The 16229-nt window shown below is 39.1% G+C and overlaps 1 protein-coding gene across 2 annotated transcripts; it reads left to right on the top strand.

Moving 5' to 3' along the window:
- The first annotated feature begins 7978 nt into the window (after positions 1-7978).
- LOC144239291 (hyaluronidase-1-like) lies at positions 7979-16129 on the top strand. 2 transcript variants are annotated; one of them, XM_077773331.1, is made up of 4 exons: positions 7979-8120; positions 9054-9757; positions 13845-13930; positions 15633-16129. In XM_077773331.1, the coding sequence occupies exons 2-4, from the start codon at positions 9085-9087 to the stop codon at positions 16077-16079; spliced, it is 1206 nt and encodes a 401-aa protein (XP_077629457.1). In that variant the 5' UTR covers positions 7979-8120; positions 9054-9084; the 3' UTR covers positions 16080-16129. The 2 variants fall into 2 exon arrangements, with proteins under 2 accessions (XP_077629457.1, XP_077629456.1); XM_077773330.1 differs by having other exon boundaries at positions 9054-10005; positions 13841-13930.
- Positions 16130-16229: the final 100 nt, after the last annotated feature.

Raw genomic sequence — 16229 nt, 5'->3', positions numbered from 1 at the left:
TGAAATTTTTATTTTTGGCATTATGGGTCTTCTGAATTTACACTGGGCAATTGCTACATATGTAGAGTGTCCATATATTTATTGTCTAAATTGGGACAGTTCTGAGAATTAAAAGGTGTCACTGTTAATAATCACCTGAGGACAGTGGGTACAAACTGTGATTGTCCCCAGCAAACTGGTCACCGTATAAGCAAGGCATTAGGGGAGCATGTCCCCCACACCCCTAGGATTTTTTGTCCTAGAGGGGAAGGAATTTCCAGAATAGTATGGAAGAAACACTTTTATCTTTTCTCTGCCTCTTCTCTTATCCCTCCCCAGGGGACGGGGAATGATTTTGCTGATTGATGAGTTTGGGAGAAGAAAACAGAGCATGTAATCTCCAAGTATAACTACTGCCAAAGCAACCAGTGTAATGCTTGAAACTTCTAAAAATAAAGATTTCTCCAGATGCTTCTTGCAGAAGTTTCTGACATTATATAAAATAATGTATTTTTTTTTTGCTTGATAATTCTAATTTTAAATGTCCATATGGACTTTTAGAAAAACCAAATTTAAGCATATTCCTCTCTCCACCACAACTCCCTCTACTGTAAACCTTTTCATATGTTCAGGTAATATGTTCTTTTTAAAGGAAAGCTTTCCTATTTTTACATATCAGCAAACACCTCTGTTTCAGAGATTCCTCTGTTTAATTAAATTTAAATTGAACTCTTGTCTTTTTGCATCCACTAGCTTTTTGATTTTGGCAATATATCAAGTTTCATCTACTTTATTTTGTGTATTCTTGAGCTACATTTATTATTAACCTACATTTTTTAAAGATTTTATTATTTTTTTTAAAGTAATCTGTATGTCCAACATGGGGCTCAAATTTTACAACTCCAAGATCAAGAGTCACACACTCCATGGACTGTGCTAGCCAGGCACCTCATTTTATTAATCTAAATTTTAAAAAGTAACCCAGATTGTGGGGCCTCTGTTGGGAAGGTTTTTTTTAAAGGCTTCTCTGCAAAAGAGTACAACTTGTTTGTTACTTTAGAGTACCCTGTAGATCTTTCTCTGATACTGAACCTTTACCGTTAAAGATAGAATTGAAAGACACTAAAGGCAACACTAAATATTAACAAATACCTGTTTTTCAACTGTTTGAAAAAATGAGATAGTTCAATAAATAATCATGAAAGATGCAGTGCTATTGCAAGTATAATATATCTTTTGGATTAGGAAATGTCTACAGTTGTTTATTGCTATATTACGCCTCTCTCTTAAATCTGTCAAAACCGACCTTGCTATTATTTCAGGACTAGAAGACATCAAATACTAGGAGTCTGAATTGAGTGTCAGTCTCTTCCTTGAGCTCTTCAGGAGTAAATTCAGTGAGTACCCCGAAGTTGAAAGGCCGGTACAATTCAAGCTCTCCTTCTTGAGAAGGACTCCTCCCTCCACTCCAGAGAAGGTGCTTGAGCAAGAGGTATCAAGAGGGCACAGAGAGACTACCCTTGAGTCTAAGGAACAATACTGCCTCCACTCAATTGATTTACTCATAAACCCTTTCATAGTTGGAAACTAGTCAGCATCTACCTTCCCCAGCAAGTTGCCTTTTCTTGGTATTCATCTTCCATAGCTCATCACCTTCCTTAAATGCTTTTTATCCCTCATCAGTAGGTCCACGGTATTGTCCTTTTTGTTTTTTCTTTCTGTTGTTGGATATTTTCTCTCCTTCGATTTTGTGGCAATCCTCAGAATTCTATCTTCCGGTCTCCTCTCTTTTCTGTAGATATTTCTCTGCTCAGCACCAACACAGAAGATTCCTAATTCTACACCTCTAGAAGAATTCCTAACTGCCTGCTAGATAGCACCGACTTGAGACACCTACACCTCAAAATGCAATGTCCATTACCATTTGTACGTGCCTTTTGTCCTTCTTCCTGTGCATCTTTCTTTTCACCATCCTTTCAATCCAGAGTCCCTTTACAATTTCAGGCTGTTAAAATTCTTCTGGTAAGTTAAGCCTTAAATATCACCTCCAGCTCAAAGCTTATCCAGATTTTCTTAACCACATTTGATATCTTCATGCTTTGAACTTGTATGGCATTCCGGGTATGTCTCACTTCAGAACTGATTTTCTCCCACATATTTTATAGGTTATTTATATAATCATCTTATCCTTATACTTTAGGTCATAATTCACTCCTACTGTACTATTCACACGTTAAGAAAATGTAGCTCTTCCCTCTCTATAACCAAACCGATTATCCTCACAAGCCACCACCTACCTGGTGTGGATAAAGCACAGAAGTAAATGGCATTTGTGACATTGTTTTTCTAAAGAAATGTATGAGTAGGGTTATGTGCATATTTTTCCTGACTTCATCCACCACGGAGGATACATGTTTCACATGTGAAATAATATAGAAAACTCCAGTGCTCTGAGATCTCTCAAGTGGATGATCAACATTTCACCCTGATGGCCCTCTCCAACTGGTACCTGTGGATTCCTAGAGGAAGGGACAGGATTCTCGTCTAATCGGCACTTTGCATTCCTTCTGTTCAAGCATCCTCTGTTTTTACTTTATGACTTATTGTGTCAGTTTTTGGCCCTGCCCTTTTCTGTGTGGCCACCAGTCTACTCTGGGCCACTAAATACTGACCCTTTTGTCTCTCCCCGGGCAGCTGAGAAGCTTGCCTGAATTCCACAGAATTCTAGGTCCTACAGCGGGAGGAAACAGTGCTTCCTCTTATCTCACAGCTCTTGTGTCCAGAGCATACCGGGTCCCGAAGGAAAGAGCCAACGAGATCTCAGGAGATGGTCAAGCCCGGGATCACACAGTGACTTTGGATGTACCTCTGGAACGGAGCAAGGGTAGAGAAATCAGAAGTCCATTTATTTGGGTCTCCTATAATACATCTCCGTGAAGATTAATAACTTCCCTTCATAGCAGCCTTGCACAAGTTTTGAATCTTCTCTTTAATTATGTTTTCTAGCTCTTTCTTGCTGGTGAATAGAAATACATCTGACTTATATATTAATCTCATATCCAGCTACACGATAAGCTCTATTTTTTTTTCATAATTTATATACCCTTTTGAGTTTTCTACATAAGTGATAATGCCTGAGTGTGGCAGTTTCACTTTCTCCTTCCCAATTATTAGGTCTGTAAAAACAGAGGAGTGAGTAAGTGGAATTATACTGTTGTAAGGTTATTATATTTGTGAAGTGTGGAGTGTAAAATGTCAAGTGGAAAGTGATAATTAAAAATGGGAAACAGCAACTGTTGGGTATAAAATGTAAAGTGTGAATAGCGACAATATTGATACTAAATAGACACTGATGAGGTAAGTGATCCTAATGTTAGTCTTAAAACAAACATTAGCAACATAATAAAAAGAGATACAGTTAAGATGCCAGTAGATGAAATGGTAGGACCAAAAAATATTAAAGTAACCCAAAAGAAGGCATAACAGATAAACAAAAAAAAGAGAAGATATAAGAGGAAAGTAAGTAGCCATATCGGAGACTTAAATCAACTATATTGATAATTACATTATGTGCAAATGGACAAAATGATGAGGTTTTTTGGGGGTGACAGTGGGGTTTGTGGGGTCCAGAACAGACAACCAAGAAAGAATTCTTGACGATGCCTTTGGTACAAAAATGTGATTTTATTAAAGCACGAGGAGCTCATGGGCAGAAAGAGCTGCCTGGGGACCATGAGGAGAGACAGGTTATATACCGTGGAGTTGGGGAAAGTAAAGTCCAGGGGAGGTTTCCAATGAGATTTTCATGTGCTGAAGGCTCACAGGATACTGGAGGCCTCGCTATTTCCCCTCTAGCAAAGCATTCACATTAAGACAGTAAGGAGAAGTTCCTGGAGAAACATTTTACCCGGTCCACCTCCCGGGTTTGTCAATGGGCTGCAGGTTATAAGGAAACTTATTTCTATCTGCCATTTCCTTCTGCCTTTGTTTCCCACATCGCTCTGGAGGGGTGAGGGAAACTTAGGTCCTGACACTGTGATCTCTATCAGTTAACCATTTGTTTCCCCCTTTCCTTTGTTCTTGGGCAGCCAGGAGTGCCTGGGGAATATGACACATCTCCCAGCTGGTGGGGGGGAGGGCGACCTGTCAGCTTGCCTTCTGCTCCCTCATCACTAAACATGCCAGTTAAAAGGCGGATATATTGTCAGACTCGGTTAAAAAAAGCAAGTCTCAACTGCATGCTGAGTACAGGAGAAATTTTTTTTTTTTACTTACTTATTTAATATGAGAGAGAGAACGAGAGAGCAAGAGCAAGAGAGAGAGCGCGCGCGAGCGCGAGCCCGAGTGTGTGCCCAAGCAGGAGAGGGGAGAGGGCAAAGGAGAAAATCTTAGGCAGGCTTCATGCTCCTCACAGAGCTGGACGTGGGACTCCATCTTATGACCGTGACATCATGACCTGGGCTGAAATCCAGTGTTAGTTAGGTGCCTAACTGACTGAGCCACCCACATGCCCCCGGGAGAAACCTTTTCAATAAAGAAAACACAGATAGGCTGGAAGGGAAAAGATACACTACTATGAAAACAGTAAGCATAAGAAAGCTGAAAGAGCCATATTAATCTCAAAATAGGCTTCCTGATAAAGAGTGTTACAAAAGATAAAGAGGGTTATTATATAAAATAAAAGCAACAAAAACCCAGGAAGACTCAGCAACCCAAAATATGCATCCACCTATGACATTACAATTTATAAGAAATATATGTTTGGTCTTCATCTTCATCTTATTTTTGGCACAGAGCTCCTAAAACCCTTGCAGTTTCTTGGGGGACCCGGGGGGCTCAGTAGGTTCAGGGTCTCACAACTGACAGAGCGGAGCCTGCTTCGTATCCTGTCTCTTCCTCTTTCTCTAAGCCCCTCCCCCACTCGTGCTGGTGTACGCACTCACTCCCTCTCAAAAATAAATAAATAAGATTAAAAAAAATAAATGAAACCCTTGCAGTTTCCCCCAAGAGAGGGATCAAGGTGTCTCTTGTTATGTTGATGAGGTGACTTGAGGCTGGGGGACAGGAAAACCAGCCACTGAGTTCAGAGGGCTGGAACTTCCCACCCAGCATTTGTTTAGAGAGCAGTTCTCAAGGCTTCAGTTGGGTGTAAAAGCCCCAGCCAAGTGCTCCTTGTGTTTAAGAAATGGGAAAGGACAACACTGGTCCAGCTATTCCATTGACGCTCCTTTAGTTGGTGGTCCTATGGCTGTTCTATATGTACCTCTGCCCCTGGACATTTTGGCGGGAAAAGAATATTAATGTTCAAACGTGGCTCTAAAGCCGTGGTGGCCTACAGGCAAACCAAAATCTAATGCCTCAAGGTAACAAAATTGTGACCTCAGGACAACCACATCACAAACAGCCAGCTAGACCTTTAAGCTATAGCCAGTCAGTAATTGCCTTGCTTTGGGGCGCCTGGGTGGCTCAGTCCGTTAAGCATTGGACTTTGGCTCAGGTCGTGATCTCACCGTCTGTGAGTTCCTGCCCTATGTCGGCTCTGTGCTAACAGCTTGGAGCCTGGAGCCTGCTTCAGATTGTGTGTCTTTCTCTCTCTCTGGACCCCCCCTCCCTGACTCTGCTCATCCTCTGGCTCTCTCTCTCTCAAAAATAAATAAACATTAAAAAATTGCCTTACTTTGCTTTCACGGTTTCCTATAAAAGGGTCTCTCAGAGCCCCCATCAGTGAAGTTCTTCTAAGCACTTCTGGCTTGGTGCTGCCCCATCCAAATTGGTTTTTGCTCAAATAAACTCAAACTATTTAATATGTCTCAGTTAATCTCTTGACAGTTCATACAATTTCTTTTCCCCAAATTTAAAGCCTATATGATAAAAAACAATTTCCCTACTTATTTCTGGAAGAATTATAAGACCTCATAGGTTTTTTTTAGAGAATTTTTGTTGCTTCTTTTTTGGGGGGGTACAGATATTTAAATAATTTGAGTCTGACTTAGCTTGACTTTTTTTTGAAATTGGAAATGTGGGTGAATTTGAGCAAAATACTCTAGTGAGACTAATCTGCTTTTATCATTCTCTTTCTTTTTGGAAAACTATTACTAAATTTCTCGGAGAGAATAAAAACCGTAAATAACCTGCAGGTAAAACAAAAACAAAAACACAAAACCTATTCTGAATGCCTTCAACAGGGCTCCAGTTTTCAGGCAAACAAGACCCTGGTTTGAGAGAAAATTTCGTCTTTGCTTGGAATGCCCCACAACATATTGTAAAAGGCTCTGTAGTATAGTTGTAAAACTTTGTTGTTCTTAGTTTTTTTGTTTATCTATCTATCTATCATCTATCTGAAATAATCTCTACACTCAACGTGGGGCTCAAACTCACAACCTGGAGGTCAAGAGTCACATGCTCTTCCAACTGAGCCAGCACATGTCCTTAAACTTGTTGGTTTGAAGTTATAAACCCCAAAGAGATTTTTTTTTACTGGATCCTTAGTTAATAATGCGTTATCAAAAAAACTTAGTGATTGATGATTTCATCATATGTAAAAAAATATAAGATTTTGTGTCATTGAGTGGGAAGAATGAAATCCCCAATCACACATCAATTTGGGCTCTAATATATGTATGTGCGTGCGCACACACACACACACACACACACACCCCTGTATTTAGAACCATCTGAATAAATTCACATTTCAGTGGAAGAAAGTGTATAAAAAAGCATAGTAAAACCACATCTTTCTCACCTTTGACACAGTTCTTGGCAGAATTGAAAAAGAGGCCCACAGAACTCTGAATGTTATTGGCAAAATGTTGCCCTGTCCCCCTAATACTTCTCACTGCAAGAATCAAAGATACCCAATGACAAGTAGGTAATCATTAAAACAGATTATTTACTTCCCTTTAAGAGTCCATCAGAATTCACTCTATCACGACTTTAATGCATAAAACCCCAGCTCCTGGCTTATTTTGATCACTTGTATTTTCCTCTCTGTACCTTCTAATAGAGCCAAATTCACATCACTCTCTGACCCGGCCAACTTGTCCCTTATGTCCTCTGTCACTTAAAATCTGCAATCAAGAAAATCCCCTAGATTATACAAATGATCCAGGCAGCCATGTGGCTGTTCTCCACCTAGTCCAGACCTTAATCCAAGGCTTTTATAGAGGGAGGGGCATGGTGGTGAGATCAAAAGGTAGTCATCTAAAGTGGCACAGATAGGCTCTCTACTGATTCCCTAACGTGGAGCCTTCTGTGCACCACTTTAGGGGAGATCAGAGCAAGTCTTCCACATTCCAGTCAGGGCTTACATGAACATCCATGGACCTTGGAACACGTAGCCCCAAGGGAGCTCATTGTGTAGGCATGAACAAGATGGAGGGTCAAAGATGGAGGCTGTGTTGTCAGTGCTCCTGCCGATTTGCTGAACAAAAGCCAGAGTGTATGTATGCATGTATGTGTATGTATATATGTATGTCAGGAAGTTTAGATCTAGTTTTACATTCTGAATAATAAAAATGGCTAGAAAATGGAATAAAATCTCAGTAAGCATCATGAAAAAAGAATTAATTGTATTTAAAAATTCACACTGTTCCTTTTGTTACTGTAGTAGAAGTTCATGATATAATGCATACTGGGGACCAAGATATTGCCAAAGTCTTAACAATCTTAGGGCGCTATTTTGTAAGAAGTGACATATGATTTTGGTTTGTAGCATTTCTTGCATTTAATATATTAAATAAAGACAGCAAGAACCACACAAGAAGTAATGTATGACTCTCAAAAAGATACCGAGTTTAATTACATCAGAGAAAAATCTGTGGTTCCTTTATATAAAGAATATGTACATGATAAAATAATTTTGATATATACCTTCAACTCTGCTGCTTGCAGAATGACATCTCATTGGCCGGAATGCATCCTTTATTAGGCAATCCTTGCATTCTGGAAAGATTCTTTGGCAGTTTTTGGTCAACTGACTATTTAGAAGGGGTTTAAAGAGCCAACTTTCATTTGGGATTTAACTGGCGAAAATACAGTCCAATTTCTTCAAGAGAAAAACCATAAAGTTGAAGAACTAATAGGTTTTTAGGTTTATTTATCTACCTGAAGGAAGACAGCACTGGATCCATAATCAACAGCAGGTAAATGCCATGTATGTTTTCTATTTTAGCCTGTGCTAATTCCAAGGGTGATTGCTATCTTTTATAAACAAAACAAAACCTACAGATAAACAAATGGACAGACATGTCTTTGAGGCCAGTGCATTTCAAAAAGCAAGCAAGGTATTGCTTCCTGCTGGTATCATTTGTTATTTCTTTTTATTCCAGTTAATATTTGTTAAAATACCAATGTTTGTTAATTTTCAACAGGGCATGTTCTTGGTCACTTTTCCAGTAATCAATAAGGAGATATGACAATCCACTCCTAGCTCCCCTTACAACCAAATTTATGTCTGTACAGGATGGCGTAGATCAATGTTGTCAGAATAATAGGAAATTAAAGCCAGAACGTCTAGCAGGTAGAGCTGGCATACCTGAGAATTTGTGTGAAAACTCTTACTTTAGTTTTTATTCATTGAATATTGTTTCACATTCTAGTGTTTAAAAAAAAAAAAAAAGCTTCAGGGAGCCTGGGTGGCTCAGTCGGTTAAGCATCCGACTTTGGCTCAGGTCATGATCTCACAGTTAGTGGGTTCAAGCCCTGCGTTGGGCTCTGTGCTGACAGCTCAGAGACTGAAGCCTATTTCAGATTCTGTGTCTCCCCCTCTCTCTCTGACCCTCCCCTGCTCTCATACTCATTCTCTCTCTTTCTCAGAAATACGTTTCTAAAAAAATTAAAAATAAATAAATAAAATTTTTAAAAAGCCTCATTTTTATTCCCTTAGTTCAAATGAAACTGTAAGTTAATCCCAGATATCAATAAACCCTATAAATCTTTTAAAAAGTTGTTCTACCACTGGAAAACAGCATGAGCACCACCACGAGTTTACTTCATTTGCTGCTCCCTGTGTAGTGCAAACCAAAGGGACATTTGACTCCATTGTGTCTAATTTTTTTCCTCTTCCTGTTTTTAAGGAGACTGCTGTGATGGTGCAAACCACAAGCCATGTGTAACCCATGGATGGCATGGCTGGGAGTGCTGTGGCCCTGGATCAAGTTCACTCATTCAGCCCTCAAACCGGTACTGCCTCCAGTGATCAAGAACCAACCTTTCAACATGTTGTGGGCTGCCCCAACGATGCAGTGTCAACATTTCTTCAACGTGGATTTGAATCTCCCATTATTTAATATTATCGCAAATCCTGCAGAGACTCAGAGGGGGTCAACAATTTCCATATTTTATCCAAATGAACTAGGGTATTATCCTTATTTCTCTCAAGGTGGAAAACCCTTTAATGGAGGGATACCGCAGAATATGAGTCTTTCTAGACATCTCAAGAAGACAGCTGATGACATTGCAAAAGTGGTCTCTTGGTGGAGGTCAGAAGGTCTTGTTGTCATTGACTGGGAACGCTGGAAACCCCAATGGGATAGAAATTGGGGCAATAGAATAATATATAAAAACCGCTCCTTAGCCTTCACGAGAAGCCGACATCCTGATTGGTCAGAAATGAAAGTGAAAACAGTTGCCCAACAGGAATTCGAAAGTGCTGGAAAGAGTTTTATGAACACCACTCTCACATTGGCTTTAGAAATGAGACCAAAGTGTTTATGGGGCTTTTATCTCTACCCAGACTGCTACAATTATGATTATAGGATAAACCCACAGATCTACACAGGTAAATGCCCAAATGATGAAACTTCCCGCAATGACCAACTCCAGTGGCTGTGGGAAAAAAGCACAGCACTTTATACTTCAATATATTTGGATGAAATATTGAAGTCAAGTTTAAATGCTTTGAAATTTGTTCATTATCGAGTTAGGGAAGCCATGAGGATTGCTGAAATGGCTAGGCATGACTATATTTTGCCAGTTTTTATTTTTTCCAGACCGTTTTATTTGCATAGTATTGAAGCTTTGTCACAGGTAAGAAAAAAGCATAGTCACTCACCTGAAAAATGGAAAAAATTAGTACAAAGACTATATAAAATCTGTGAAAAAAATGTTTTAGGGTAATTATTTTCCCTTAATAATAGGACACAATTCTGAAACAATATCATTTACAATTAGATGTTTACTTAGTTTTTTATTTATTTACTTATTTATTTTCAAATGTTTACTTATTTTTGAGGGAGGCAGGGGAGCAGAGAGAGGAAGACAGAGGATCCAAAGCAGGCTCTACGCTGATAGCAGAGAGCCGATGTGGGGCTCAAACCCACTAACTGCGAAATCATGATCAGAGTGATCTGAGCCAAAGTCTGATGCTTAATCAGCTGAGCTACCCAGGTGCCCAAGATGTTTACTTAGTTTTTAGATGATGACTCTTATCAGCTTAGCATTTTCAGGGTTTTCCTGTAAAATAGTTGTCAAGCTTGAGTTAAATGATGTAACAGATTATTTTTAACCCTGCAGAAATTTCAGAATCAGTTTTTTAATGTAAAAGAGTAGCAGCAATTTTGCAAATCTAAAACATACAGAATAAAGCTTGGGAAAAGCATTAATTATAGTTTTTGTTATATTTCATTTTTATGTCTTAATTAAGGTAATTGAAAATAACATAGATTCTATTGATTGTATATTTAAGAGTATGTGATCACAATGTGATCTAGTGGCTAATATCAAAGCATTACAAGTGGTTTATGTAAACAGGCATTTCCTTAGAAATAACACAAAGTAGGAAGCACAAAGAGGTGGCAATGAGCTTGTTTGGAAGATAATGAGTTTGCAGACACTTGGAAGGGTTCAAGCTTTAGCTAGATTGTCATTAGACAGGACACTTTTGTAGGGATTCAGTCACTGGGTGGATGGCTAGATAAGAAAACCCTTAAATCTCCATCTATACCTGTGAGCCCACATGTCTTTGATTCCAGTACCCAACCATTGGATAGACGATACACAACTCACCTTATTCGACCACTTATGTTTGAGACGAGGACATTTAAAAGCAGTATCAAGTCTTCCTCAAATATTTCAGAATAAAATCTACTGACCCAAACGCTGTTGATTAGACTTGATATTTCTATCATTTAGGATTACTCAGTAATGGGTTGTTTATTCAATATGTTTAGGGGGGAAAGAATCTTGGCATCTTGACAAAAAGTTGGAAGATCTCAGAGGTATCTAATCCACCTCTCACCCAAACATGGATTCTTTCTTATCTGGCCTCTGTGTCAGCACTTTTTGATGGGGCTCTCCCTATTCCAGGAGAAAAATTGCCATTCGGGGACAATGTTAATTCCCAGAAAGTTCTTGAGCATGTTGAGTCTACTCTGCCCCTGGATAATTCATACCACTAAGTCTAATTCTACCTTCTGGTGTAATCTAGAATAAATCAGATTCTTCTTTGAGAAGTCGGGTCTTCAGGTATTTGCAGATATCAGTCATACTTAGCAAAGTCTTCTTGATAAGATATTCCTCAAGTAACAGATCTTTCGCATCATGTCATTCTCTCAAATCCTTTTGGGAAAAAGAGTAGGTTATATTTATTCATTCCAACATTATTTATTGAGTGGCTACAATGTGCCAGACATGATATGTTATTAATAATCATAACAGTAGAAACCAATAATAGTCGATACGGTGAGATAGTTTCTCTTGATAGAAAGTGAGGGAATGAGATGAGCCACATTTTAATAAAAGTCTTTTTCATTACTGTCCCATTTTTTGTAACATTAGACATCTGCCATAAATTATGGGCTAAGTATCACCTCTGAGCTCTACTTCAAAATCAATAGACCACACACATGACTCACCAAAAACTATAGAAGGGGGCAGTTGGGGGGAGAGAGAGAATCTTAAGCACGGCTCAGTCCCACCACGGTGGGATCATGATCTGAGCCAAAATCAAGAGTTGGGCACTCAGCTGAATGAGCCACACAAGGTACCCCTATATTGAAGCATTTTAATACTATCCTGTTGCCTTCACATATCAACAAATGAGATGCATCTTTCTTACCTATTGTCTAAATAACATAACCTTTCAACGAAATAATTTAAAATACCAGCTCTGCTTATTATTTTCTTTCAGAAGTTTCACAATTTAAGTGAACGACTTGACTTATATTTAAGGAATGCGATACCAGCTAGTATAATAGAAGGACGCTTTCCCTTCTTCTTGTATTACCTAGACAAATGGTGGAACACAAGCACAGTGTTGCTGGAGATTTCCTGTAATGCAGGGAAACTTTGCTGTGGCGTGGTCACTTTCTCAACCTTGTTTTTGAACACTGTGGCTTTACACTGGGTCTCTGGTTCTCCACACCTTGGAGGGAAGGAAAGAATGCAAGGTCTTTCATGCATCATCTCTCTGTTTCATCCTCCCTTATTCCCTGCTCCTTTGCTCTTAGTCTATAAACATAAACATAACCTCTTCCACTTTTTGTCTCAGTGAATTATAATCTACTTAGTCACCCAGCTTGAGAGTCAAACTCCCTTCTCTTTTCATTATCCAATAGGTATTCATCTTAACTTCCATATCACTCTTCAGTCTGCCCCTCTGCTTTACAAGGACTGACATTGCCTTTGTGGAGACCCTCATTGTTTCTCATTGAGCAGTGTCCATCATCACCTAACTGGGGCCCCTTGCTATCATCTTGCCTTTCTCTTCCAATACATGTGCTATGTGACAGCCAAAAACATCAAAGTTGCAAATTTGTGACTTTGCAGTACTAAACCTTTTTTTGAAGTTAAGTCCTAATAATTTAAAATAGCATAAAAGACTCTTTGTGTTTGGATCCTATTTATATACAAAGGTTCAGATGCCCTCACTTCTTCTCAGATCCCAGTGCTTTACCAGAGGAGTCACTTGCAGTTCTCTGGGTGGACTGTGTTTCTTTTCTCCATGTGAACCTCTGCCCTTATTCTTCCTGCTGTACACGAAATTCTGCTCTCTCATCTGTCTTATGAATTTGTACTCATTTTGAAAGACATATCCGAAATCTCACCTCCTGAAGAAAGCTTTTCTAGACTCTTCCATGTAGTGTTAAGCAGACCCTCTAATCTATATGTCTAGTAGGCCAGTATGGAACTTTGCTATACTAGTGTTTGCTTCGGCAGCACATATACTAAAATTGGAACTTTGCTATACTATAATTACTTGATTTTTTTAATCACAGCAAACTTTGTTCTTTTTTTTAAATTATTATTGTTTAGTGGCTAGAGGTAGTATAATATCAAAGTTAAGAGTTCCAGCAAATTATAATTACTTGTTTTTATGTCTGTTTCAACCATCACACTGAAGTGCTCCCTTGAGGACAGGAACTAGAATCTATTTCATTTTTATATTCTCAGGGTCTAGTATATTGTCTGGAACACATAAATATTTATCAAATAAAAGTAAGTGTTCAAGGAGAATTGCTTTTTCTAATAATGCTCTACAGTCCCTTGTTTTAGAAACAAGGATAACATGGGGCGCCTGGGTGGCTTAGTCGGTTGGTTAAGCGTCCGACTTTTGCTTAGGTCATGATCTTGCGGTTCGTGGTTTGAGCCCCGCGTCGGGCTCTGTGCTGACTGCCAGCTCAGAGCCTGGAGCCTGTTTCAGAGTCTGTGACTCCCTCTGTCTCTGACCCTCCTTTGCTCACGCTGTCTCTCTCTCTCTCTCTCCTAGAAATAAATAAAAAACAATAAAAAAATTAAAAAAAAAAGCCAAGGATAACATTATCGATTTTTTTTTACCACAATTGATGGGTTGAGTCTTATCACTGAAATGTCAATGACTAAATTTAGTTTGGCAGAAACTACTTGTGATACTTCTCTTTTCTAGGAAGATTTAGTACATACAATTGGTGAGACTGCTGCACTGGGGGCCGCGGGAATAATACTGTGGGGAGGATATGAATACTCGGATTCAAAGGTAAGCAGTGATTTCTCAGTCAGCATCTTGAACATTTTCTAGATATTGTTTTTTATTTTACTTTTTCACATTAGAGCCAAATGGTTAACTGCTCAGATGACTTTAATGAAGTTCAAAGGGTATAGGAATGAACATTGTTTGAACACCTACTGGGTACCGGCCACCGTGGTTAGTAGTAGTGTGGAAAGAATACATGTTTTTGAATCAGGCAGCCCTAAAGGAGAATTCCATTTTTACGTTCTAGAAGTATAATCTTAGGCAAATTAATTCACCTCCCTAAGTCTCAGTTTCTCCATCTTAAAAAAAAGGTACTGAAATAAAACCAACGCTGCAGGGATCAGTAGATGCAATGATACAATTTTTATGTGAGAAAAATATAAATACTAAGTTTAAAAAATGAATATTTTTTCTTCCACACTAAGAAGGATAGATTTTCTAAAAATGATTCTTTATTGCCTAATTATCCATGATAGAAATGCTCCTGGGAGGAAAACATACATGTACTTTTTTTAACAATCTACTCTTGCTAGTAATGCACACACAAAATAACTATTGTTTTTCACAACTGACTTTTCACATGTTCTGTTGTTCCCTGTCACATTGCCTGAGTGAACATTCTGAACCACAGCCTTTTCTCACTTCCAGGTATTAACAAGTAGTCTCGTTCTCAGGTAATAGAACACCCAGTCTCTAAAATATAAAAACAGCCAACACCATTTCGCATGGAACGAGTCAGGACGATGGAGCTGTTAAGAGCAAGAGGCCTGAAGTTGGGCCATTTGGGATCCAGCGCTCCATTTTTGTCACTTATTACCCATGTGACCTTGAGCAAGTCATTGGCTCTAGGGTTTCTTCATCTTTAAAATGGGGGAAATAATGGTATACGTCTCACATGGTACATGCCAAGTACATGCTGCATACTATTATGTGTGTTAACATTTCCTGCCCTTCTTCCCCATATCCCAAGCTTAAGTCTTAGGTATGGGGAAAAGGAGGAGGGGGAAATTTCTTTGTTCATTTTGTTTAAAGATGGGTGTTTGAGACTGGGTTGGAAAGGAGACAAAGTGGGCAGTATAAGTTTTATTTATTTGGGGCATTCATAATTATTTTTGCCTTTTGAAGTTCTTCCCAAGCAACTGCCAAGCAGTTGAAGTTCTTCCCAAGCAACTGGCTCTTTAGCTGGGGCTTGGTTCGAGAACCCCCACGTTGCACCCCCAAGGCTTAGTTCCTCAGGCAGTGGAAAGCGGAGGCTGGCATATGCTCAGATAGGAAAGGCTGCCAGAGATGCCATCTGGGAAGAGGATCAGGAGATCAGATTATAATGTGTTACGTTTGAAGAGCTTGTGAGACATGCAGGTGGGGATGTCACATAGGTAGGTGGGTGTGCAATTGGCTCAGGGATAAAGTCCGGGAGATACACATGTGGGAGTTCTATTTAAAGCAAGGAGATGGGGTGAGTGTATCCAGAGAGAGTATGGCTATATGCAGTCTTAGCAAAGTCTGACCCGCAATGTTACATCTATTAAGTACCAGTGTTGAAGATATTTCACAATTATAGTTAAATTTAAAATAACCATGCCATATTAATGGTGATGATCTTCCTCCTCAGCCTTACCAAGTACAACACTTCAGGTATCAATACCATCCGTGTCATAGAATCACATTTTGAGAGTGATCTAAAGAGATCTCTGTTTTCTTACAGGAGGCCTGCTTATCTGTGCAAAAAGCTATTCAAGGGCCATTGGGCCATTATGCTGTTAATGTGACATCTGCAGCCAAATTCTGCAGTCAAAGCCTATGTAACAATAACGGAAGATGTGTCCGCAAAACACCTGAGTCCTCCGCCTATCTGCATATGCCTGAAAGCAGCGCTAAGAAATACATTCTAAACAAGAGTTTCAGGTTCATCATTTCTCCAACCGACAAACTGAAGACAATAAAGGTCATGAAGAAGGGGTTTGTGTGTCACTGCTATTATGGCTGGCGTGGGGAATCCTGCCAGCAACACCCTTCAGATCTCTTGAGAGAGAAGAATAAGGCTCCTCTGACTAATGTTAATTTTTCAGTGTTTCTCAGCATGAGTTTTATCATTATTCTGTTGAATTTTGTTACCCCTTATTGCAATGTCAATTTTTCCTTGAAATACTGAAGAGTAGAAAATGCTGCTTTTTGCCCCCCTTTAATCTACTTCTAAATATTTATTGGCTTTAAAGTAAAAAAAATTTTTTTTAAGTGATCATTGGTTCCATTCCTTGATAGAGTAATTATTTACTGGATGCTAACTTCATGCTAGGCACTC

Source organism: Crocuta crocuta, unplaced genomic scaffold (genome assembly GCF_008692635.1).
Source record: "Crocuta crocuta isolate KB4526 unplaced genomic scaffold, BGI_CrCroc_1.0 scaffold16, whole genome shotgun sequence".
In the NCBI taxonomy this organism is placed as follows: Eukaryota; Metazoa; Chordata; class Mammalia; order Carnivora; family Hyaenidae; genus Crocuta; species Crocuta crocuta.
This window is presented reverse-complemented; position numbering and strand designations above follow the sequence as displayed.